This window comes from Ornithorhynchus anatinus, chromosome 5 (assembly GCF_004115215.2).
Source record: "Ornithorhynchus anatinus isolate Pmale09 chromosome 5, mOrnAna1.pri.v4, whole genome shotgun sequence".
In the NCBI taxonomy this organism is placed as follows: domain Eukaryota; kingdom Metazoa; phylum Chordata; class Mammalia; order Monotremata; family Ornithorhynchidae; genus Ornithorhynchus; species Ornithorhynchus anatinus.
The window spans coordinates 21,834,081-21,856,768 of record NC_041732.1 but is presented as its reverse complement, the minus strand read 5'-3'; the positions used below and the strand labels follow the sequence as shown (position 1 = coordinate 21,856,768).

Genomic DNA, 22,688 nt, shown 5'->3' with positions numbered 1-22,688 from the left:
AAAACATTCGGGAGCTGCGGGCTCACGTTACACTTCGCGCGGCCGTCCACAGCCCATCGGAGGGCCAGCGGGGAAGGACGGCGGGAGTGGACGGAGACCTCAAGCCGACACCCCTGGGCCCACCGGACGGGTCTCCTTCAGCCCCCGCCCCTCCTGCGCTGCTTCACCACTCCAAACCCCTGCTTCAAAATTCGCCACTCTCACCGGCAAAGAGGTCGTGACCGAATCTGAGGCCCGAGTGCAGGCGAGCCCCCCCGAAACAGGTTTTCTGTCCTGGGGAACGTCTGTAGACATCAATGACACCCCCATTCGGGCCCTCGCTACTAACCGCTCCTCAAGGACAGGACCAGGTTCAAATCACCGGGGACAGGGAGGCTGTTTCAGTGGCTACTGGCTACCAAGCAGCGGGCCCCGAACAAGAGCTCCTCACTGGCGGTGGTTAGGATTTTGGGCAACAAGCAGAAACGCGGTGTCCCGGGGATAGGATTTTCATCTTTCAAGAGCATAAAAAGGCCCAGAGAGCAGACCCTAGAAACCAGGCTACCAGAACAACTCCATTACGGAACCAGCGTGATCTAGTGGAAAGAACAGGGGTCTGAGAGTCAGAGGACCTGGGTGCTAATCCCGGCTCCACCACTTGTCAGTTCTGTGAACTTGGGCAAATCGCTTCACCTCTCTGTGTCGCAGTTATTGTCATCTGTAAAATGGGGACTGACCCTCCTCCCTCCGACTTGGACTGAGAGCACCACGTGGGACGGGGTCTCTGTCTAACCTGATGATCTTATACCTACCCCAGCGCTTACTACAGTGCCTGGGACATGGTAAGTGCTTAACGGGCACCATATAAAAACAAAACAACAACAAAAAACTCAACTGGGTCTTGTTAAGGCGACAACCTTGTGGAGAATATCCCGCATCCCTGGAGAGCTAGAGGGAACGACTAAGGTTCAGTTGATCGACTGGGTAACAACTTATTAAGTACCATTTGCTTAGGGGGAAGACGGCACACAAAGTTAGCGGGGACTCACCGACACTGTGCTCCTTACAAATCTTGACCGTCCAAGAGAGCATCTGTACAAACTACACCGGGGAAGACAATGAAATCCTTAGAGGGTGGGTCACTGTTTCCACAGAAGAAAAGGCTCGCGTGTTCGTTTGCCCCGATTTACCTTACTAGATGGTAAATTACGCCAAGAGGGAGCCCCCGCGATCTCCCTCCTCCACTGCCCAGCACAATACCCCGTATAGAGGAACGTTCAGTAGATCCTCTGCCTTGGCTGGCTGGCTAGCTTAGGTCAACTATCTCCTGCTCCGAAGGACAGGTTTACCTGGGGGGAGGTAGTCTCCAGCAGCTTGGACAGAGTCGACAAAATGGTGACGAGGATGAGTCCTTCTTTACTATTGAAATCCTCATCGCTGCCACTTAGTAGGTTCACCATGGATCTCTGATAGAAGCAAGACAAGACAGAATTGCACACAGTAAGAGCTCAAAAAGTACGACTGAATGAATGAATTACCAAAAGGCATTCAATTGGCAAGGATGGAGAGGTGTCTGGCTATAGGCTCTTTAGGCTGGGGAGGGAAAAATGGGATCAGAAGCCAACAAAATCTGGGCAGCATCAACATCCCAGGGGAGGAAACTACGGGGTGGGGGAGGATGTTAAATTATTCTAGGAATTGGAGGCCTAGACGTACTGAAGGTCTTCCAGTCCTTGTCCTTTCTGGCCACGGCTTCTGTGCTACATAAAAACAAATCTTATTGCCCGCTGCAAAAGATGAAGATGAACCCCACGAGGCTTTTGTGTTCCCAGCAGTTAAGTGACTTTTACTCAGAAGGAATGGCAGTGCTAACTTTCCTCCTAGCCTTGGGGTTCTTGATCGTGAGTCCACCACCTCAGAAGTGTCCGATCTGGGAGCCGTCCCAGGATGATTATGGATGCCACCATCTTAAATTTCAGCCAGTGGGGAATCTGCTCCTACCCACTCGATCCGGCCAAAGACGATGGTGCACCGATGTGGGGATTTGGCCACCCGTGCGGAACCATCCACGAGCACTTCCGAGTGGTTTATGGGACTGTGGGGACTTGCAACCAGAAAGAGTTCAGACCTGCCACCTGAGCAGTTGGGATTAGATGGTAAAAGCTTTTACTAGGTACTTCTAATAGAAAGTTAAGATAAACCACCCCCAACCAGGAGGATGGATGTCCCAAAAGGCAACTATTAACCCAATTAATAGTTCCCGTAAGCTCCTCTTGGGAACATGTTTACCAACTCTATTACACTGTATTTTCCCAAGCGCTTAGTATAGTGCTCTGCACACAGTAAGCGCTCAATAAATACCTCCAAGAATTCCGGAACCACTGCCAGAATCCTCAGTTGGAAGGAGAACTGGTCTGACCAGGTACTAGCACTGTTCGTGTGATTGTCAATGAAAAAAATCACTGGACTGATCTCCTCGGCCTCTTTGTGGCTACCTCTCCTTCTCTCATGTCTCCGCCTTGGTCTTCTCCGCTCCACTCTTCTTTCAGCTGATGAGGAGTTCCCGCTCTGCTCCCCACGGTAGCGGATCGATCAGTCAATGGTATTTATTGAGCATTTACTATGCGCAGAGCCCTACACTAAGCGGTTGGCAGCGTACAATACAAAAGAGTTAGCAGACCCGTTTCCAACTCACAACAAGCTTGCAACCTAGAGGAGCGGGTTGAAAACTGGCTCGGTCTCTTGCCTGAGGTTCCCGGAGATTTTCTGACCCTCCCCGAGGGTGAGTTCAACGCCCTACCCCCAACGCCCCCTCACCTGAAACTGTCGAATCTGGAAAGCCGCTCTCTGGGTGACGCTGATTTCTGTCGCTTCACCCTCCCCGTAAGAGATATCTATGAAAGGAAATCGAAACCATGAGGTTCAGTGACCTGCAGGACGACCCTCAATAGGATCCTTCACGCAGTCCGGGGGCCACCGTTGTAGACAAACCGCTGGAGTGTGAAAAGAGAGACGGCTGCAAACCGAGTGTCCTATGGCGGCTTCCTCTTCCTCCTCGCGCGCCATTTTGAAAGGCAACAAAGATGCCTGAAGACGGAATGGGAGGACCCAAGACGTTCTAATTCTACCCCATCTGAGTTTCTTAGCCCCCGCTACTGATTATTTGTAGTTTGGATTTTTAAGGCCTTACCTAATCTAGCTCAATTTCTACCGCGGAAGCATTATTTTAAAATGGAGCTAAATCCCACAGAGTGGCCCAAAAATGTAATTTAAAAAAAATTGTTGTCACTGCCAAAATGGACTTAAGTCCCTGACACTCACGCACCTTCATGGTTTAGTCATCACCCACTTTAGTCATCATGCGGATATCTACTTATCTATTGTTGAATTGCTTCTCTTTTCTTATTAGTTGGATCGATGCCTTACTCTTTTGGCAATTTATATCTGCTTGCCTCCCCAAATAATCTGTACGCAAATTGAGGGCAAAGACCAAGTCATTTCTACTGTACGGTTCCAAGCACCCAATGAATGCGGTGGTCGAGGCACTGTCGACTCGATAAATCTCGTCAGCGGTGATTCCTTAGTAAATCACCCTAACTCGGACTTCGGTCCATTTAGGACATTTGGTTGAGTTGTCGAAACTTCATCTGCCATCAGCAGATTTACGTATATTTTGGAATGTGAACCCTGGAGGTTTTTGTCATTTTTATAATGCTTTTGCTTTTTTTTTTTTTCCTGAACGATCTCTCTTCCTCCCACTCCGTAAAGAGACTACAGTTTCCTTGGATAAACAGTATCCCTGATCAATTTTTTTGCTCATCACGCGTATAAATTCCATCATTCTCCAGTTAGATTATAATCTTGAGAGCAGGGATCATGCTTCCTGATTTTACTGTCCTTTCTCAAATGCCTGTGACAGGACTCTGCACGCAGTAGCCATTCAATAAATGCTTGCTTTTGGGATTAAAGGATTCCTGTTCCCCCACAGAGTCCTTGCCACCAAACCAACATTTTTGATTTTGGAAAGCTTTGGAGGGGCGTAGGGTCCGACTCTACAAATGAAGCTGCCTGAGTTCCATGGAGAGTGCCAACAGCTAGCCGCGGTGTCAAGGGTTCATTTAGAATGCTTTCCCTTCGTTTGCAAGGGCTAGAAAAGAGTATGTAGCACTGTCAGAGAGGCTCCATCCGGACAGTTGATGATTTGGGTCGACCATTCCAATAAACCCCCTATTTCTGACATTTACACCGGATTCCTACCCAGATTAAAAACAAGAAAACTCGATCGTTCCTTCCGGAATTGTTCTGAGTCCCCTGAATCAGACGCAGCCCAGTCAGTGCCATTTCTAAAAAAAAAAAATACGACCATCACACGTCACCGTTTAGCAACTCCGAGCTGTGGCGACACACTTAGAGTGCTCATCCCAATCCGTCGTATTCCAACAGTATTTGATGAGCGCTTACCGTATGCAGAGCACTGTGCTAAGCGCTTGGGAGAGTACGGTACCACAGAGTTGGTAGACGCGTTCCCCGCCCACAGCGAGCTTACAGTCTAGAGGGGAATACTAACACCAACAGAAGTACAAAATTTGCGTGCCTACCCAGGGCCCTGAGGAACTGCTTGACCTTGGGCTGGTAGGACTGCTGCACCATGTGGAAGATCCTCTGTAAGCCTTCCAGGCACAGCAGGGAGATGCTCTTCCCCTTCTCCTTCCTCCCCGACTCCTCGACGGACGTGGGGATCGACGTGTACCTCCACAGCAAGACCCTGGAAATGGACGGAGGGGAGGGCCGGCATTCGGTCTCCCCGCGGCAGGACTCGGAGAGACAATCTCGGGCGCTGTCCCGTCAACACCCCGGCCGGCTCCGTCCTCCCCCCGCGCCCACCTTCCCCTCTCCCAGTCCCCTCTTCAGGGGGCAAGAGGGGACGTCTGAGAAGGTCGGGGCTCCGAGCAACGGGGGGGGGGGGGGGGGGGGGGGGGGGCTCACCGGGTGATCTCACACAGGTGGTGGAAGGTCTTGTCGGGGTTCTGGCCGTCGGGTCCGTCCACCTGACCCGTCTCCTCCAGCTGCTGCACTTTCTGCAGGGCCACGGTCACGGCGTAGCGCATGAACTCTTGGCTGGACCTCAGGACAGCCAGGCTCTCCTCGTGGCTCTGAGCGTTGTCCCTGGGGAATTTTAAAAATCACCCTGGGAGTAGGAGCTGAAACCACCCACCTTCTGGCCTGGACAGAACCTTCAGGCAAGAAGCAGCCAGCAGACTCTGATTGGCCACTAGTGCCCCATGACGGTTAAGACTTCAAAAGGCTTTATCATCGGACGACTCCTTCCTTTTTCAGATTAATCCGGTCGTCACTCATTATAACAGTATTGGCATTAGCCATGCCCTTAAATAACTATTCTGGAAAGGAAAATCTCTGGTTATTTGACAGTTACCCGGTAGTACTTCCTTCTGAACCCAGGCCAGCGTAGTAGTAGAAGTACTAAGCGCTGACAGTGTGCGGCGCACTGGAGGCCCGGCCCTTGAAGATGTCCGGTGCATGCAGAAATACTCCGGTCACCGAGTTGAGGGACTGGCCGGCCTTTAGTCGCCACATATTTTGGATCCTATCAGACCCACGTGTTATATCTTTTGCCTCTGCCTGGACCGGTGGGATACCATCAGTGGAATTTCCTGAGCGCTTAATTGAAAGCACATCTCCTCCAAGAGGCCGTCCCCAACTAAGCCCTCATTTCCTCTTCTCCCCCTCCCTTCTGTGTCACCCTCAACTAGGGATCTGCACCCTTTGTTCACCTCTCCCTCAGCCCCCCAGCACTTCCATATCCGTCATTTCTTCATTTACAGTAAGGCCTGTCTCCCTCTCTAGGCTGTACGCTTGTGGTGGCCAGGGAACACGTCTATCAACCCTGTTATACTGTACTCTCCCGCGTTCTCAGAGCAGTGGTCTATACAAAGTGCTCATTAATACAAGTGATTGACTGCAGAGCACTGTACTAAGTGCTTGGGAAAGTACACCAGTTAATAGACACGTTCCCCGGCCTTAATGAGCTTACAGTCTAGAAGGGGAGACCGACATTAATATAAAAAAATAAATAGCGGATATGCACATAAGTGCTGGCCCAGTGTGCCTCCCTCATAGTGCAAGTAATTTCCCTTATTTGTGAAATCACTGAAATGTGATTTCCTTTCTTGGCGGACGCTCCTAGCACAAACCTGGCTGACCATCCATCTGTGTGATGGAGAAGTGCAAAATCCCGGGATTTGAGCCTGGGCTCATCATCAAAGTGGGAAGCAGCACGGCCTAGTGGAGAGCGCACAGGCCTGAGAGTCGGGAGGACCTGGGTTCTAATACCTGCTCTGCCACTTGCCTGTTGTGTGACCTTGGGCGAGTCACTTCACTTCTCGGTGCCGCAGTTACCTCATCTGTAAAACCGGGATTAAGTCTGTGAGCCCCACGTGGGACAGGGACTGTGTCCAACCTGATTAGCTTGTATCTACCCCAGCGCTTAGAACAGTGCATGACACGGTGTAGGTGCTTAAAAATACCATCACCGTTATCATCATCATCAAGTCCACTGTTTGTTTTTTTAAAATGGTAATAATAATAATAACAGTATCTGTCTAAGCGCTGGGGTAGATACAACGTAATCAGGTTGTCCCACGTGGGGCGCACAGTCTTAATCCCCATTTTACAGATGAGGTAACTGAGGCACAGAGAAGGGACTTTTCCAAGGTCAAACAGCTGACAAGGGGCGGAGCCGGGATTAGAACCTATGACCTCTGACTCCCAAGCCCGTGCTCCTTCCACTAAGCCACGCTGCTTCTCTTGGTAAGCACTTACTACGTGCCAGGCGCTGTCTACTAAGTACTGGGGTAGATGTAAACTAATCAGGTTGGACGCAACCCACGCTCCACGTGGGACCAACAATCTTAATCCCTATTTTACAGACAAGGTAACTGAGGCAGAGGGAAGTGAAGCGACTTGTCCAACGTCACAGAGCAGACAAATGATGGATCCAGGATTAGACTGATTCCGGGTTGGGGCACCCAAGGGGCCCGGGAATCAGAGATTGCCTCCACGGCATGTTCTGATGCTGCTTTGCTCACATTCATGAACGTGTAGGAACCACCTCGGGTCACGGAAATAGCCTCGAAGAGCTCAGGGCTTAGCCCTAGACCAGTTATCTTTGCCTCGCCGAGCTCCTCCAGACCCCTTCAGATCGGCAAGGGACTCACCTGAACAGAGCCTTGAGCAGAACCGACACGAAGCTCATGGACAGTAAGCTGGGGGTCGTTTTGTGGGTCTCCGAAGGTTTGCTTTTACCGGCTTTCTCCTTGAGGATGTCGGAAAGTTTGCTGTAACTCTTGAACAGGCTCAGGACATCCTCCAACTTGTTCTTACTGGAGATGGAAGAGAAAAGCAGCCATGCTCATCACAGAACAGCATATATCAATGCTCCTTCCTAAACCGACTCCTCCGCCTACCTCACCCATCTCTCTGTGGGCAGGGAACGTGTCTACCGACTCTGTTGCATTGTATAATCCCAGGGGCTGGTTCGGTGTCTTCTAGACTGTTAGCTCGTTGTGAGCAGGGAATGTGCCTGCTATACTGTTATACTATACTCTCGTTGTTGGGTAGGGATCGTCTCTATTGCTTAATTGTATTTTCCAAGCGCTTAGTACAGTGCTCTGCATAGTAAGCTCTCGATAAGTTCGATTGAATGAATTACACTTTCCCAAGCACATAGTACAGTGCTCTGCACACAGTGAGCACTCGACAAATATGACTGACAATAAAACTATTAATTATTTAGTTGGTTGAGAACACCACCATCTTCCCGGTTTCAGAAGTCTGCAATTCTTGTGGGCAGGGAACGTGTCTAATAAAAATGATAATTGTGGTACTTTTGAAGTGCTTACTCTGTGCCAGGCACTGTACTAATCGCTGGGGTGGTTACCAGCAATTCAGGTTGGACACAGTCCCTGACCCACATGGGGCTCACAGTCTTCATCCCCATTTTCCAGATCAGGGAACTGAGGCATAGAGAAGTGACTTGCCCAGGACCACACAACAGACACGCGGCGGGACCGGAATGAGAACCCACGATCTTCTGACTCCGAGGCCCGTGCTCAATCCACCACCCTATGATGCTTCTCAGAATCTACCAACTCTTGCATTGCATTCTTCCAAGTGCTCACTACAGTGCTCTGCGCATAATGAGCACTCAATAAATACCAGTGACTGATTATGTCCGCCTCGCCCCTCCAGACCGTAAGCCTGTCGTGGGCAGCGATTGCTACACCTTTCTCAATTCTACCACTTCCTCTCCTACCTGAACTGCTACTATTATGGTCCAAATTCAGTGGGTTTTTTTTTTTTAAAAATGGTATTTGTTCATTCAATAGTGTTTATTGAGCGTTTACTATATGCACAGCACTGTACTAAGCGCTTGGAATGCACAATTAGTATTTGTTAACACACTTACTATGTGCCAAGTCCTGAACTAAGTGCGAATCAGGTTGGACACAGTCCATGACCCGCATGGAGCTCACAGTTTAAATTCCAGATGAGGGAACTGAGATCCAGAGAAGTGAAGTGACTTGCCCAAGGTCACGCAGCAGACACGGCACCCACCGAACTCTCACCATAGTGTGGCGAGACTATTTCCAGCAGCCTCCTTGTTGGTCTCTCTGCTGCAATATGGGTCACTTCCCTGAAAAGTTGCCAGGCACACATCTCTCCACCCTTCAAAAGCCTATACTTATTTATCTATTTATTTATTTATATTAATGTCTGTCTCCCCCTCTAGACTGTGGGCAGGGATGTGTCTGTCTGTTGTTATGTTTTACGCTCCCAAGCGCTCAGTACCGTGCTTTGCACCCAGTAAGCGCTCAATAAATACGACTGAATGAATGAACGAATACACCGGCCTCCCACATCGGGCAAAAACTCCTCATAATCAACTCCCCGGTTCTCCACCGACTCTCCCTTAATCCCGTCATAGTAGTAATAGCAGTACAAGTATGTAGCATTTACTGAGTACCCACTTGATGTGGTGCACTGTATTAGGTGCTTGGGGACTGCAGAATAACCAAGTGACACGTTGGCAGCCCACAAGGAACTTACACGCTAATGGGGGAGATGAACATAAAAAGTATATACAACTGGAGAGGTCCGAAATGAAAACACTGAGAGGACAGATATCCCTAAAAGCTAAGCAGAGGATGATAAGTTCTTAAGTGCTAAGCTGGCCAAATCAAGGGATGAAATGGCTCAGGTAACTGGGGAATTAACTGGTTTGTTAGAGGAGGTGCAACTTGAGGGATGATGACGACAATAATAACGGTATTTGTCAAGCGCTTACTATGTGCCAAGCACTGTTCTAAGTGCTGGGGTAGATACAAGACTATCAGCTCACACATGGTGCTCACAGACTAGGTAGGAGGGAGAATAGGTATTGAACCCCCATTTTGCAGATAAAGGAACTGAAGCACAAAGAACCTAAGTGACTTGCTCAAGGTCACGCAGCACACTAGGGTGGGGCCGGGATCGGAATCCAGGACCTCTGACTGCCAGGTCCAGGCTCTATCCACCAAGCCACGGTGTAAATGTGGGGAGAGCAGGGATCTGGCTGAAGAGCCGGAGGGGGGGAAGGAGTTCCAAGCCAGGGGAACAGCGTGAGTGAGGGGATGGCGCTCAGTGAGGACAGACTGTGACTTCTAGACTGAGCCCGTTGTTGGGTAGGGATTGCCTGTATTTGTTGCCCAAGTGTACTTTCCGAGTGCTTAGTACAGGGCGCCGCACACAGTAAGCGCTCAGTTAAGATGACCGATCGAATGAATGATGGCTAGAAGGTACTGCAGAAGCAGCACGGCCTAGTGGAGAGAGGACGGGCCTGGGAGTCAGAAGGACCTGGGTTCTACTCCCGGCTCCACCACCCGCCTGCTGGGTGTCACACTTGGCCAAGTCCCTTTTGACCCCTCGGTGACCTCATCTGTAAAATGGGGCTTAAGACCGTAGTCAACCTGATTAACCTGTACTCACCCCAGCGCTTAGTATAGTTCCTGGCACATTATAACCATTTAACAAATACCATTTAACAAAAAAGAAACCCTAAGAAAAAAATCCCTTGTTGGCTTTGAGGAACAAAGCCAGAGAGGTGGGGAATAATGAAAGAAGAAGAAACCTGACTGTCGGATTTCTGCTGGACAGTCAGCAAATCCAATTAACTCCCAAATGTACCATCCGAGCCCAGGGAGGGTGGACCTCACCATCAAAAGCTCTTAGGCTTCGCCAATATGTCACCCCTTGTCTTTCCTCTCCTTCTAGACTCTGCACCTGTGAAAGGCAGCCTTACTCAAAACCAACCGCAAAATTATCCAACTTTTTCCCCGCTTGAAAGACGACCGTAAAACACTGCGGGTCTGTTCTCTCTGACCTCTGCAGCTCAATGGGGAGAATGGGATTTCGAACGAAAGCTCCCGGGAAAGACACCACCTCCAATTCGACGCTCTGGCCGGACCAGTGGACGGGGAGTGTGTCACTCATTTGTTTTGTTCTTCCCAAATGCTTAGCGCAGTACGTTGAACCCAGTGGATCATTTTTCTACCAAAGCGGTCCGGACACGTTTCCCCACTCCTTAAGAACCTCCAGCGGTTGCCCACCTACCTCCGTGTCAAGTGGAAACTCCTTACCATCGGCTTTAAAGCAGTCGATCTCCTTGCCCCCTCCCACCTCACCTCGCTGCTCTCCTACTACAACCCAGCCGACACACTTCGCTCCTCTAAGGCTAACCTTCTCCCAGCACCTCGATCTCATCTGTCTCGCTGCCGGCCTCTCGCCCACATCCCGCCTCTGGCCTGGAACGCCCTCCCTCTTCATATCCCACAGACGATGACTCTCCCCATCTTCAAAGGCACTTCTCCTCCAAGAGGCCTTCCCTGACTAAACTCCCCCCCACCCCCAACTTCCTCTTCTCCACTCCCTTCTGCATCACCCTGATTTGATCTCTTCGGTCATCCGCCCTCCCAGTCCCACAGCACTTATGTACGTATCTCATTTTATTTATTTATATTCCTGTCTGTCTCCCCCTCTGGGCTGTGAGCTTGTTGGGGGTGCGGGATGTTTTATTGTCAGATTGTACTCTCCCAAGTGCTTAGCCCAGTGCTCTGCACACAGTGAGCACTCAAATACAATCGACTGACTGACAGTGGCCACTGGACAAATGTGATTACTACTCCTAGGACCTTGTGGATTCATGACAGTTACTAGAAAATAACCCTCGTCAGTACTACCCTCCCACTATCTGTAGGCTGGGACCACAAGGGGATTCTTACTTGAAGTTGCCAATATTGAAATTATATTCAATCAGGACCTCAAGCACTCCCATCACTAGGCTGGCGTAGATGGTATTCTTGATGCCGACGCCGGTGGCCTGAGAGAAGTCGGCTGATTTGTCCTGAAAGTCCGAACGCCAAAGTCAGTGCTTTCCTCGGCACCCGTCCCTCCCCCCACCCCCCTCCCGGCCCCCAGTTCACCAGCTCGAAGTCTTCCAGCTCGCTCTTGATCATGCGGCTGGTGACGGACTGCAGGATGTCATCCAGTTCTTCCTGCAACCCTCCCTCCTCATCCTCCTCGTGTTGCAGCGGGTGCTGCATTTTACTCTGGTACCAGGCCAGGCACTGCTGGACACATCGCAGGAGGTGGTCCTGATGGAACAAATCGATCGACAAATACCATGGTTATTTTTATCGTCATTAGTATTAGAGGCCCAAGGAAGCTGATGCCCGGAACTCAAGCCCGGTATCTCCGCACCACCCCCAAGAAAGAAACCCTTAAAGGCCTAAATCTGTGGAAAGAACCCATCTAGAGAGAGGAAATCTCTAAGTGACCGGTGATATTTAATGAGGACTCACTGTTTGCAGAGACTGTACTAAGTGCTTGGGAGCGTACTATACGACAGTGTCGGTAGACAAGTTCCCCGCCCACAGGGAGCTCACAGTCTAGAAGGGGAGGGAGACGTTAAAATAAATCACGGACCCGTCCATCAGCTGTGGGGCTGAGGGAGGGGCAAATAAAGGGTACGGATCCAAGTGCGAAGGTGACACGGAAGGGAGAGGCCATGGGGGAAATGAGGGCTTCAATCCCATATGATCTTTTGGCAGCCGAGGGATATCTAAGGGCCTCAATGGCTTTAGGGCCTTCCTCAGTCTCGCCGTGACGCTTCCTGGGCATCTCCAATCTGACTTCACGATGGTAAGCGCTTGCTGTGTGTCAAGCACTGTTCTAAGCGCTGGGGTGGATTTAAGATCATGTCATTAATACGACTGAATGAATGACAAATCGGGGAGGGAGCCGGAGAGGAAGTCGAGGCAGCGGCGATACACGATCAGTTTGAGGAGTCTGGAAAAGAGTGAGAGCGGGGAGACGGGGCGCTAGGCGGGGATAAATTGGGGCCGAGAGAAAGCTACTGTTAGGATGGGGAGATCTGGGTGTGTTTGAAGGCCCAGGGAAAGGAGCTCTTAGAGAGTGAGAGATCGAAGGTGATAATAATTTTAGTATTTGTTCATCAATCGATCCATCAGTTGCATTTATCGAGTGCTTACTATGTGCGGAGAACTGTCCTAAACACTTGGAAGAGCACGATTCAACAGAATTCGCAGACACATCCCCCGCCCATAACGAGCAAGCAGTTGGCAGGCGTTTGGGAGAGTACAACAGAGTTGGCAGATACAAGGAGCTTAGTCTAGAGGGGGAGACGGACATTAATATTCATAAATAGATTGCCGATATGTACATAGAGGTTCGCTATATGCCAAGGACTGTAATAACGAAATGGTATCTGTTAAGCGCTCAGTATGTGCCGGGCACTGTACTAACAGCTGGGGTGGATACAGGGAGATCGGGTTGGACACCATCCCTGTCCCACGTGGGGCTCGCGGTCTCCATCCTCATTTTACAGATGAGGAAACTGAGGCCCAGCGAAGTGAAGTGCCTTTCCCAAGGACACACAGTAACTGTACTAAGCACTGAGATAGGTACAAGATAATCGGTCCGCACCCCCCCGGGGGGCTCACGGTCTCAGGGGGAGCGAGAACGGGCACTGAAGTCCCATTTTCAGATGAGGTAACTGAGAAGTGAAGTGACTTCGTCAAGGTCACGCATCAGCCAAATGGGGGAGCTGGGACTGGAACCCAGCTCCTCCGACTCCCAGGCCCACGCTCTTTCCACTAGGCCAAGTGGTGGCCGGGGGGGAAGAAGAGTAGGTGCAGTTGTTTTTATAACACGAGGAGAGGGGTTGGAGGCATAGACGGAGGCTGTCATTAATCAATCGACTTGCATTTATCGAGCGTTGACTCTGCAGAGCGGTCGATCGCATTTACTGAGCTCTTCCTGGGTGCGGAGCGCTGTACGCAGTGTTTGGGCGAGTACGATAACAGGACAGACATTAATGCAAATAAATGAGAGCTCTGTCCGTAAGAGCCGTGCGGTTGAGGGTGGGGTGAATAAAGGGCGCAAATACCAGTGCAAGGGTGACGCGGAGAGTGCAAGCGGGTAGACTCGAGAAGTAGCTGGGCCCCCCAGGCTACCGATCCAGGTTCAGGATCAAACCCCGCTAACCAGGAGAGGGGGACGCCTGTGCGGAAGGGAAGCCGTTTCCCAGGGATAACAGCTGGGTCCAAGGCGGGGCTTCTTGTGGAAAGGGATCGCGTCTACCGACTCCATTGGACTATGCTCTCCTAAGCGCTCAGTTCAGTGTTCTCCGCACAGTAAGCGCTCAGTAATACCACTGAGCAGCAACAAGGAAAGAGCACAGGCCTGGGAGTTGGACGACCGGGATTCTAAACCTGGCTCTGCCAACTGTTTGCCACGTGACCTTGGGCAAGGCGCTTTTTGTGCCTCGGTTTTCTCTACTTTAAAATGGGGATTCAATTCCTGCTCTCCCTCCTACTTAGACTGGGATGTGGGACAGGGACTGTGCCCGACCTTACTGACTTACACCTATCTCAGTGCTTAGAACGGTGTTTGACACAAAGCAAGTGCTCAACAAACACCCTCCCCAGCAAAAAAAAAAAAAAAATTGATTGGCTATAGCAGTGTGGCCTAAGGGATAGAGCACGGGCCTGGGAGTCAGAAGGACCTGGGTAGTAATCCCGGCTCTGCCACTTGTCTGCTGTGTGACCTTGGGCAAGTCGCTTCACTTCTCCGGGCCTTATCTGTCAAATGGGGATTAAGATCGTGAGCTCCGTATGGGACGGAGACTGCGTGGCTCAGTGGAAAGAGCCTGGGCTTGGGAGTCGGAGGTCGTGGGTTCTAATCCCGGCTCCGCCACTTGTCAGCTGTGTGACTTGGGGCAAGTCACTTCACTTCTCTGTGCTTCGGTTCCCTCATCCGTAAAACGGGGATTAAGACCGTGAACCCCACGTGGGACAAACTGAAAACCCTGTATCTATCCCAGCGCTTAGAACGGTGCTTGGCACAGAGTAAGCGCTTAACAAATGCCATTATTATTATTATTAGGTTGTATCCACCCCAGGGCTTCAAGTGCTTGGCTTAACAAGTATCACAGTTATTATTTACAGGCTCCCATTCTTGCCACTCCCCGGCAGTTGCTCCTCGGTCAGAAATACCATCCCTGGGGAGAAAAATCGATCCAAGCCCTCACCAGAGGTTCCTGTAGCAGGACCAGATCTCCTTGGAGCACGATACACTCCTCCAGCTTCAGTGGGGGCAGCAGGTCAGGCTCAGGTTCATAGTACTGCTTTAACTGCCAAAACGGAGGTGAGGAAAAGAAACAGCATCCGGTGTATTAGCGCTCCTTCACAGGACGGACAGTTGACCCGACGCCACCCTCGACCTCCACGGCCGCCCGTCGCCCCCAACCCCGTTGCTCACGCCACCATCAACGAACGAAGACAACCAGGCCGCGCTTTAATCCTAGACCGGCTACTGGCAACCGAGGTACGTCTAAGGGCCTTAACGCCCTCTTCCTTAGTCTTGACGACACTTCCCGGACACCTCCCATCTGCCTCCACGATGGTGTTTGCTAAGCGCTTGCTACGTGTCGAGCACCGTTCTAAGCGCTGGGGTGGATTCAAGAGTTCATCAGGTCAGACACAGTCTCTGTCCCACCTGGGGCCCACGGGCTAAGTCAGACGGAGGAGCCGATCATCACTGAGAAGTCAGGGACTTGTTCGAGCCCACGCTGAGACTGTAGAGCCACAGCACCTGGATCTCCGAATTCCCAGCTGTCTCTTCCCTAGATCACACAGCCTCATGGCAGATGCGTTCACGTTAGCACGGTCACTCATCCTATCCCGACTGGATTACTGCATCGGCCTCCTGACTTCCCAACCTCCCGCCTCTCCCCACTTCAGTCCGTACGCTTCACTCTGCTGCCCGGATTATCCTTCTACGGAAACGTTCAGGGCATGTCACCGCCCCCCCTCAAAAATCACCACTGGTTGCCAATCAACTTCCGTATCAAACAAAAACTCCCGACTACTGCCTTCAAAGCTCTCCATCATCTTGCTCCTTACCTCCCCTTCTCTTCTTCTACATCCCAGCCCGCACACTCCGCTCCCCTGCTGCTAACCTTCTCACTGTGCCTCGATCTCGCCTATCTCCCCGTTGACCCCCCGGCCCACGTCCTACCTCTGGTCTGGAACGCCCTCCCTCCTCAAATCCGCCAATCGCTCTTCCCCACTTCAAAGCCCTACCGAAGGCGCGCCTCCTCCACGAGGCCTTCGCGGAATGAGCCCCTTTTTCCTCAGCTCCCCCTCCCTTCCCCGTCACCGTGACTCACTCCCTTTGCTCTTCACCCCTTTCCCCGCCCCACAGCACTTATGCATAGACTGCGAGCCCCCTGTGGGACTGGAACCGTGTCTGACTTAGCCTGTACCTAGCTCAGCACTTAGAAGAATACTTGACACAAAGTAAGCGCTTGATAAATGCCGTTATTATTATCTGTCAGATGGAGAAAGATGGTGGAGAACCTTAAAGCCAATTGCAAGGAGAGTTAGGTAGCCCGTGGAGGATTTTGAGGCGTGGAGAGTGTCAAGCGACGCTTCAAGATTATCCGGGCAGCAGCGTGGAATGTGGACTGAACAGGGGAAAGGCTGGAGGCAAGAAGGGCAGTGAAAAGGCTGAGACAGGAGTCTGTGATCTGACAAGAGTTTGGAGCAGGGTGCCAGCTGTTTGCAAGGAGAGGAATGGGCAGATCCAGGAAATGTCATGGACGACAAACTGGCAAATCACTAAGGGATGATAGAGAGCTTATTCCCGAATCCCTGGTCGTTTCCTGGCCCTGGACACAGACATTAGATGTGGGCCTGGGGTCTGCTCCCGTGGCCTGTTCAGATTGCAGAAGGTCTCCGGACAGGATGCGGGGGAAAGCATTACAACCAGTTCTCCTCTCCAAGGGGTTGAGTTCTTGCAGAAACCTTCAAATTGAGGAAAACTTTCCTTAACTTTTTCTTTAGACTTTGCAGCACATTATAGCCAAATGAGTTCATTAATTTCCTAACAGCGCACTAGACAAAACACGTGGTGAGAACACGCTCTACGGGCCGGACTAAATGTATTATGATGCTCAGGGAAAGATGGCCCAGAAGTTAAAAAAAAAAAAAAAGAAAAAGGCCCAGCACTCTTCCGGTGTAACTGGCGACCAAACCACAGTTTTTCAGGGTCAGAGAAGCAGTGCGGCCTAATGGAAAGAGCATACGCCTGGCAGTCAGAGGACCTGGGTTCTAGCCCTGGCTCCAGCCCTTACCTGCTGTGTGCCCCGAGATAAGTCACTTCACTGTTCTGTGCCTCAGTTCCCTCATCTTCAGAAGGAAGATTCGATACTTGTTCTCCCTCCTACTTAGACTGAGCCCCACGTGGTAACTGGTTATTTCGGAAGTACCCCAGCACTTGGTACAGTCCTTGACATACGGTAGGCACTTAACGAATACCACGGTGACCGTTACTATTATTCAATGGGGAATTCTAGACCCCGAAAAGCTTCTAGTTTTCACGTCAGCCTCCTTCAAATTTCATGGTCAACCTTCAGGGATTTTCTTTGTTAGCCTTGTCTTCAGCCAAGGAGCACATTTTACCTGAGAGAGTAGAGTCTGCATTATGGATTTCGCCAGCTGGGAGTTCCTTCGCAGGATGTCATAAAATCCCTGAAAAGAGGAGCGAGTTAGCTCACGTAATAAAACGAACAAGTCATTCATTCATTCCGTGGTATTGACAGAGCATACGCTCTGCGCACAGAACTACACTAAGCACTACGGAGAGACCAATACAACAGAGTTGGCAGTACATTCCCCGCCCACAACAAGCTCACAGTCTAGAGGGTGAGACACATTCCTCTTGCTTTGCCATCACTTTTTTGGGGGTACCTGTTAGGTGCTCACTATGTGCCAGGCACTGTACTAAGCACTAGGGTGGATACAAGCTAATTAGGTTGGACACAGTCCATGTCCCACATGGGGCTCACAGCTTTCACCCCTCACTTTACAGATGAGGTAACTGAGGCCCAGAGAAGTGAAGTGACTTGCCCCAGGTCACGCAGCAGACGAGCGGTGGAGTCGGGATGAGAATCCAGGTCCTTCGGACTCTGGGGTCCGTGGTCTACCCGCTAGACCACGCTGCTTCACCGGTTCTTCCACCACGTAAAGTGGCGATCATACAGCCCGGCTTCTTTACGTGCCGTCACCAGTGTTTCCTTTACCGAGAGAGTTCGAGGGCAGTCTCTCTCAAACGATCAATGGTGTTCACTGAGCCCTTATTGTGTCCAGAGCACCGTACTAAGTGCTTGGGAGAGTACAGTGCAACAGGGTTGGTAGACACCTTCCCTGCCCACAGTGAACTTAGTCTTGAGGGGAGACAGACTTTAATATAAACTACGGATATGTACGTAAGTGCTGTGGGGCTGAGGGAGGGGTGAATAAAGGGTGCAAATCCAAGTGCAAGGGTGACACAGAAGGGAGTGGGAGGAAATGGCGGCCTAGTTGGGGAAGACCTCAGAGGAAATGTCTGTTGGATCCCTTTAATATAATGGGTTGTTTACCATTAGAGTTTACCATCTCCCCATGGGTATTATCTAAATTTTCCATTCTGGGTCCCTCCTTTAGAAAAACAACAGAAAGGTACTGGTCTGGGAACTAGCCAGCTGCACATAACCATCTCCTAATCTCCTGAGATTTAGTCAGGGCCCGACCTGCATACCATCAGCCGGGGAGAGGAATGGCTTATAAAGTTTGCCGTTTCTCCTCTGGGGTTTTGGGGGAGAAGGAATCCCTTCTTCGGTTGGCAGAGGATTCGGGGGGGGGGGGGGGGGGGGGCGGGTTCAAGTTGCCCTCGGTTGCCCCCCGTCAAAAAGACCTGCAGGGGCAGTAAGGTGATTCTGAGTCTTTCCTAGTTTTTCAGACTGCTGGTTCGTAGGATGGGAATCTGGTGTGGCCTATATCACTTGAGGACTTCTCTAGGGCCCCCGACAAATCAATCGATGGTATTCATTGAGCGCTTACTGTGTGCAGTGAACTGTACTAAATGCTCAGGAGAATACATTATAACAGAGTCTGTAGACATGTCCCCTGCCCACAGTCTAGAGGGGGAGACAGGCGTTAATACAAATAAATAAATAAATAAATAAATGATGAACCTGTGCCTAAGTGCCGTGGGGCTGACGGAGGGATGAATAAAGGGTGCAAGTCAGAGAGCAGTGACTATGACAACGAGAAGCAGCGCGGCTCAGTGGAAAGAGCCCGGGCCCGGGAGTCGGAGGTCATGGGTTCTAATCCCGGCTCCGTCACTTGTCAGCTGGGTGACTTTGGGCAAGTCATTTAACTTCTCTGGGCCTCAGTTACCTCATCTGTAAAACGGGGATTAAGACTGTGAGCCCCACTTGGGACAACCTGATTACCTTGTATACCCCCCAGCGCTTAGGACAGTGCTTGGCAAATGCCACTGCTATTATTATTATTATTATTGAACGGAAACCCAGGAGCTGGTGCCAGTGGGAACAGACGCCCTCGGGAAAGCCCGGGGAAAGATGGAGTCCGGCGCAGCCGCCGTTCCCCGAGGCAGCAGGGAAGCGAACGGCTTCCCCCTCCCTGGGAAATGGCTGCATCTCGCCCTCCTCTCGGCAGGGACTCCGGATCCTCCTTTAACCGGTGAGCTAAAAGAAAGCTGGCAGGCCGCAAGGCAGAGGGAGCACCCGACACTAATCAATTACCGACATTTACCGAACGCTTACTTATGAGCAGGGCACCGTACTAAACGCTTTGGGAGAGCATGGTAAGAAACGGAGTAGGGAGACGCGCTCCCTGGCCACAAGGAGCTTACAGGCACTGGGGCCTCTCACCTCATAGAGCATGGTACGGATGTCAGCCTTCTGATTCAGGCACTTCTTCAGGCAATCTAGGATCTCTTGGCAAAAGGCTTGGTTGGCCATAGAGTTGTAACGGCTGTGCACGTCCACCTGGACCTAAAAAAGGCGACGGGATGGGTTTCTGCCTCTCTCCCTCTTCCCGGTCCGATCAGTCAAGGCCGGCGGAGCGGAAGGAATTCGGATCCTACTATCCTCAACCACCTCCTGCTGGAAAAGGTGCTATCGTAGTAACAACTGGCCAGGTGGGATCAGTCTGAGGGACCGAGGTGTCCGATCAGCACCGTGCCTCGGGTGGACACCAGATGCTTTGGGCTAATGGTTCCGAAAGATTCACAGCTCTCTACTGAGTCGCTACTGAGAAAAATCAGCTCTGATAGGAAACGTCAACCAAAGAGATGGCAGGCTCAGGGGACCACCGTGATACAGTTCCTCCGAGCACCCCGAGGTCCCCGTCAGAGAGACAGTGCCGGGCCGGATGAACACTTGGGGTTGACACGGTGGAGTGTATGACCTACTTTTATTTCAGCAGGGAATTTCACTGTGATTTTCAACATTAAGTCAGTAGGTGAGGTTGGAGGGAGATTTACAGACACAAGTTGGAAAGAATGGACAAAATGCTATCTCAGTGGCCTGAAAGAGTCAATGCATCTGCCTCGATACCTTCCTTAGATCAAGGAATCCCCACCTCTCTGCATCTGAGGAACTTAAGCCTTGGAAACTCAGAGACGAAGCCCTTTTCCCACTTGGCCCAATCAATCAATCATACTTATTAACACTTAATGCGTGCGGAGCGTCGTACTAAGCGCTTGGGAGGGTACAATATAACGGAGTTGTTAGGCACATTCCCTCAACAAGCTTACAGTCTAGAGGGGGAGACAGACATCAATATAAACAAATTATAGATACGGACATAAGTGTTGTGGGGCTGAGGGAGGGGTGAATAAAGTGCAAGGATGAATAGAATGGGAGAGGAACAACTGAGGGTCTAGTCGGGGAGGGCCTCTTGGAGGAGACGTCCCTTCAACGAGCAAGATAATGGCAAAGTTGGAAGCAGTACCCGAAGTTCCTGGTTCTCACTCCTGGGCTGTCATCACAGCACAGCTACGCAGCCTTTTCCAACGCCCGGAAGTCAGATCCAGACTCTCGGGCCCAAGCTCCGCCAACGCCCGCTAGAGGATCTTGAGCAAATCACTCAGCCTCACTGTGGCCCAGTCTCCTCATCCGCAAAGTAGAGTAAGAATACCCACCTCTTCCTACTTCCCAGTGATGTCGTGAGGATGAAATGAGATAACTGAGGTCCGGAGGGCATTGGGAGGGCTCTCCGTAATCAAGGCTGAGCGCGCGGGCACTAGGCTGGCAGCGCTTCAGGGGCCACGCAGGGCTAGTCTTACCTGAGAGGCACAGATCGCCTGGCTGCACTGAGATGATGACAAACTGCCCAGAATTTTAAAATTCTTCAACAGGAGCAAGAATCCAGCCACTGCAGACTTCCGGCTATCAAGCTGGCTGACTCGGGTAGAGGGAGAGAAAGAAGATTGATTTATAATACCAACTCCACTGCAAAAGGCTCCCATTTAGCCCGGGAGCCCCATGTGGGACCCGATTCTCTGGTATCTACCTACCCCAGCGCTCAGTACGGTCCTCGGCACATAACGCATGCCACTATTATTATTATTAGAAATAAATCTAGGCCATTCTATGAAATCAGGGAAACCATCCTAGTGAAATTAAATGACCCCAGTTGTACTGCCTTTGGTTTCCCCTAAGACTACACAGACGGAAACAGCGGAGTGTTGGGGTACTTGCTTTCTGCAGGGGTTGAATCCCTATTTCTCTTTACAGGAAAATGCATTTTCCATGACTCCCTCCCATTCCATTCATCTTTTTCCTTTCCCTTTTTTTGTTGAGCGCTTACTTTGTGTCAAGCACTGTCCTAAGGGCTGGGGGAAGATATGAGTTTTTCTGGTTGGACACCACTCTTGTCCCACATGGAACTCACAGTCTCAATTGGAGAGAGGAGGATTTAATCCCCATTTCACATTTGAGGTAACTGAGGCCCAGAGATGTAGGTGACTGCTCAGGGTCACCCAGCAAGCAACTGGCAGAGTTGGAATTAGAACCCAGGTCTTGACTCTCGGGCCCGGGCTCTCTCCACTAGGCCACACTGCTTCTCGGGTATCGATGAAAATAACAGTGAGGGTATCCTGGCCGCCCTAAAACAGCTAAGAGCTGTAAGATTCTTCGAGGGATAGCAAAGTAAGGGAATTTCTAATAATGGACTCAGTCTATTATTATTGTTGTCGTTGTATTTGTTAAATGTTTACCATGTGCCAGACACTGTTCTAAGCGCTGGGGCAGATACCCGCTAATCAGTTTGGACACAGTCCATATCTCTCATGGGATTCACAGTCTCAATCCCCATTTTACAGACGAGGTGACTGAGGCACAGAGAAGTGGAGTGACTTGTCCGAGGTCACATGCAGCCAGGACTAGAACCCAGTACCTTCTGACTCCCAGGCCCGCGCTCTATCCATTAGGCCAAGCTGTGGGTGAAAGCCACGAGTCAATCTCGTGAAGCTCACTTGGCAAAATCATAATAATAATGGTATTTGTTAAGGGTTTACTGTGTGCCAAGCGCTGTTCTAAGCACTAGGGTAGACACAAGGTAATCAGGTTGGCCCACGTGGGGCTCACAGTCTCAATCCCCATTTTACAGATGAGGCAGCTGGGGCACTGAGAAGTTAGGTGGCTCGCCCAAGGTCACACAGCAGACGAGCGGCAGAGCCGGCATGAGAACCCACGCCCTCCGACTCCCAAGCCCGTGCTTGTGCCACTAGGCCATGCTGCTTTTCCCCTAGGCCATGTTTCATCCTGCCAATGGAACGGTTCAGGAATTGCCAGACCCTCTTTTATTCCTTTTAGAACATTTCTTGGAAGCAGGGAAGGAGGAGGAATTATCATCCCCGTTCTCTAAACGGAGAACCTAGGCCACAGAGAGGCTGAGTGACCAGCCCGAGGCCGCCCTGCAAGCCAGCGGCTGGACCCCGGGGAAAACGCCAGACCCGGCTCCTCGACCGACCCTCCGTCCAGTGAACCGCACTACCGGTGTTTGTACGGCTAGGAACTATTCATTTTCAGTTCAGTACGGTTTTCATTCATCTCCTCAGCAGTTTTTCTGAACTGCGACGGCTGGCTTGCTTTCGAAGACTGACTTGAGGATTCTGGCCCGGCAGCCACTCGGTCTGGGGACGGAGAGCCATGAAACGGCTTATCTGCAGGATAGTCGGCTTTGGCACGAGAGTTGGCCGCAGGCTGGACTGGACCGGGG

The 22,688-nt window shown here is 51.1% G+C and overlaps 1 protein-coding gene across 2 annotated transcripts in view; it reads right to left on the bottom strand.

Moving 5' to 3' along the window:
- FANCI (FA complementation group I) overlaps positions 1-22,688 on the bottom strand; it is a 63,633-nt gene that overhangs the window by 8,665 nt on the left and 32,280 nt on the right. For both annotated transcript variants that reach the window (XM_029064966.2, XM_029064967.2), the window contains exons 17-28: positions 20,752-20,866; positions 19,334-19,456; positions 17,079-17,147; positions 14,645-14,746; positions 11,517-11,687; positions 11,316-11,437; positions 7,215-7,379; positions 4,966-5,145; positions 4,578-4,744; positions 2,797-2,873; positions 1,329-1,445; positions 1,029-1,080 (exon numbers count right to left, since the gene is read on the bottom strand). In XM_029064966.2, coding sequence (XP_028920799.1) covers positions 1,029-1,080; positions 1,329-1,445; positions 2,797-2,873; positions 4,578-4,744; positions 4,966-5,145; positions 7,215-7,379; positions 11,316-11,437; positions 11,517-11,687; positions 14,645-14,746; positions 17,079-17,147; positions 19,334-19,456; positions 20,752-20,866 — 1,460 coding nt within the window. The remainder of the gene's footprint in view (positions 1-1,028; positions 1,081-1,328; positions 1,446-2,796; positions 2,874-4,577; positions 4,745-4,965; positions 5,146-7,214; positions 7,380-11,315; positions 11,438-11,516; positions 11,688-14,644; positions 14,747-17,078; positions 17,148-19,333; positions 19,457-20,751; positions 20,867-22,688) is intronic.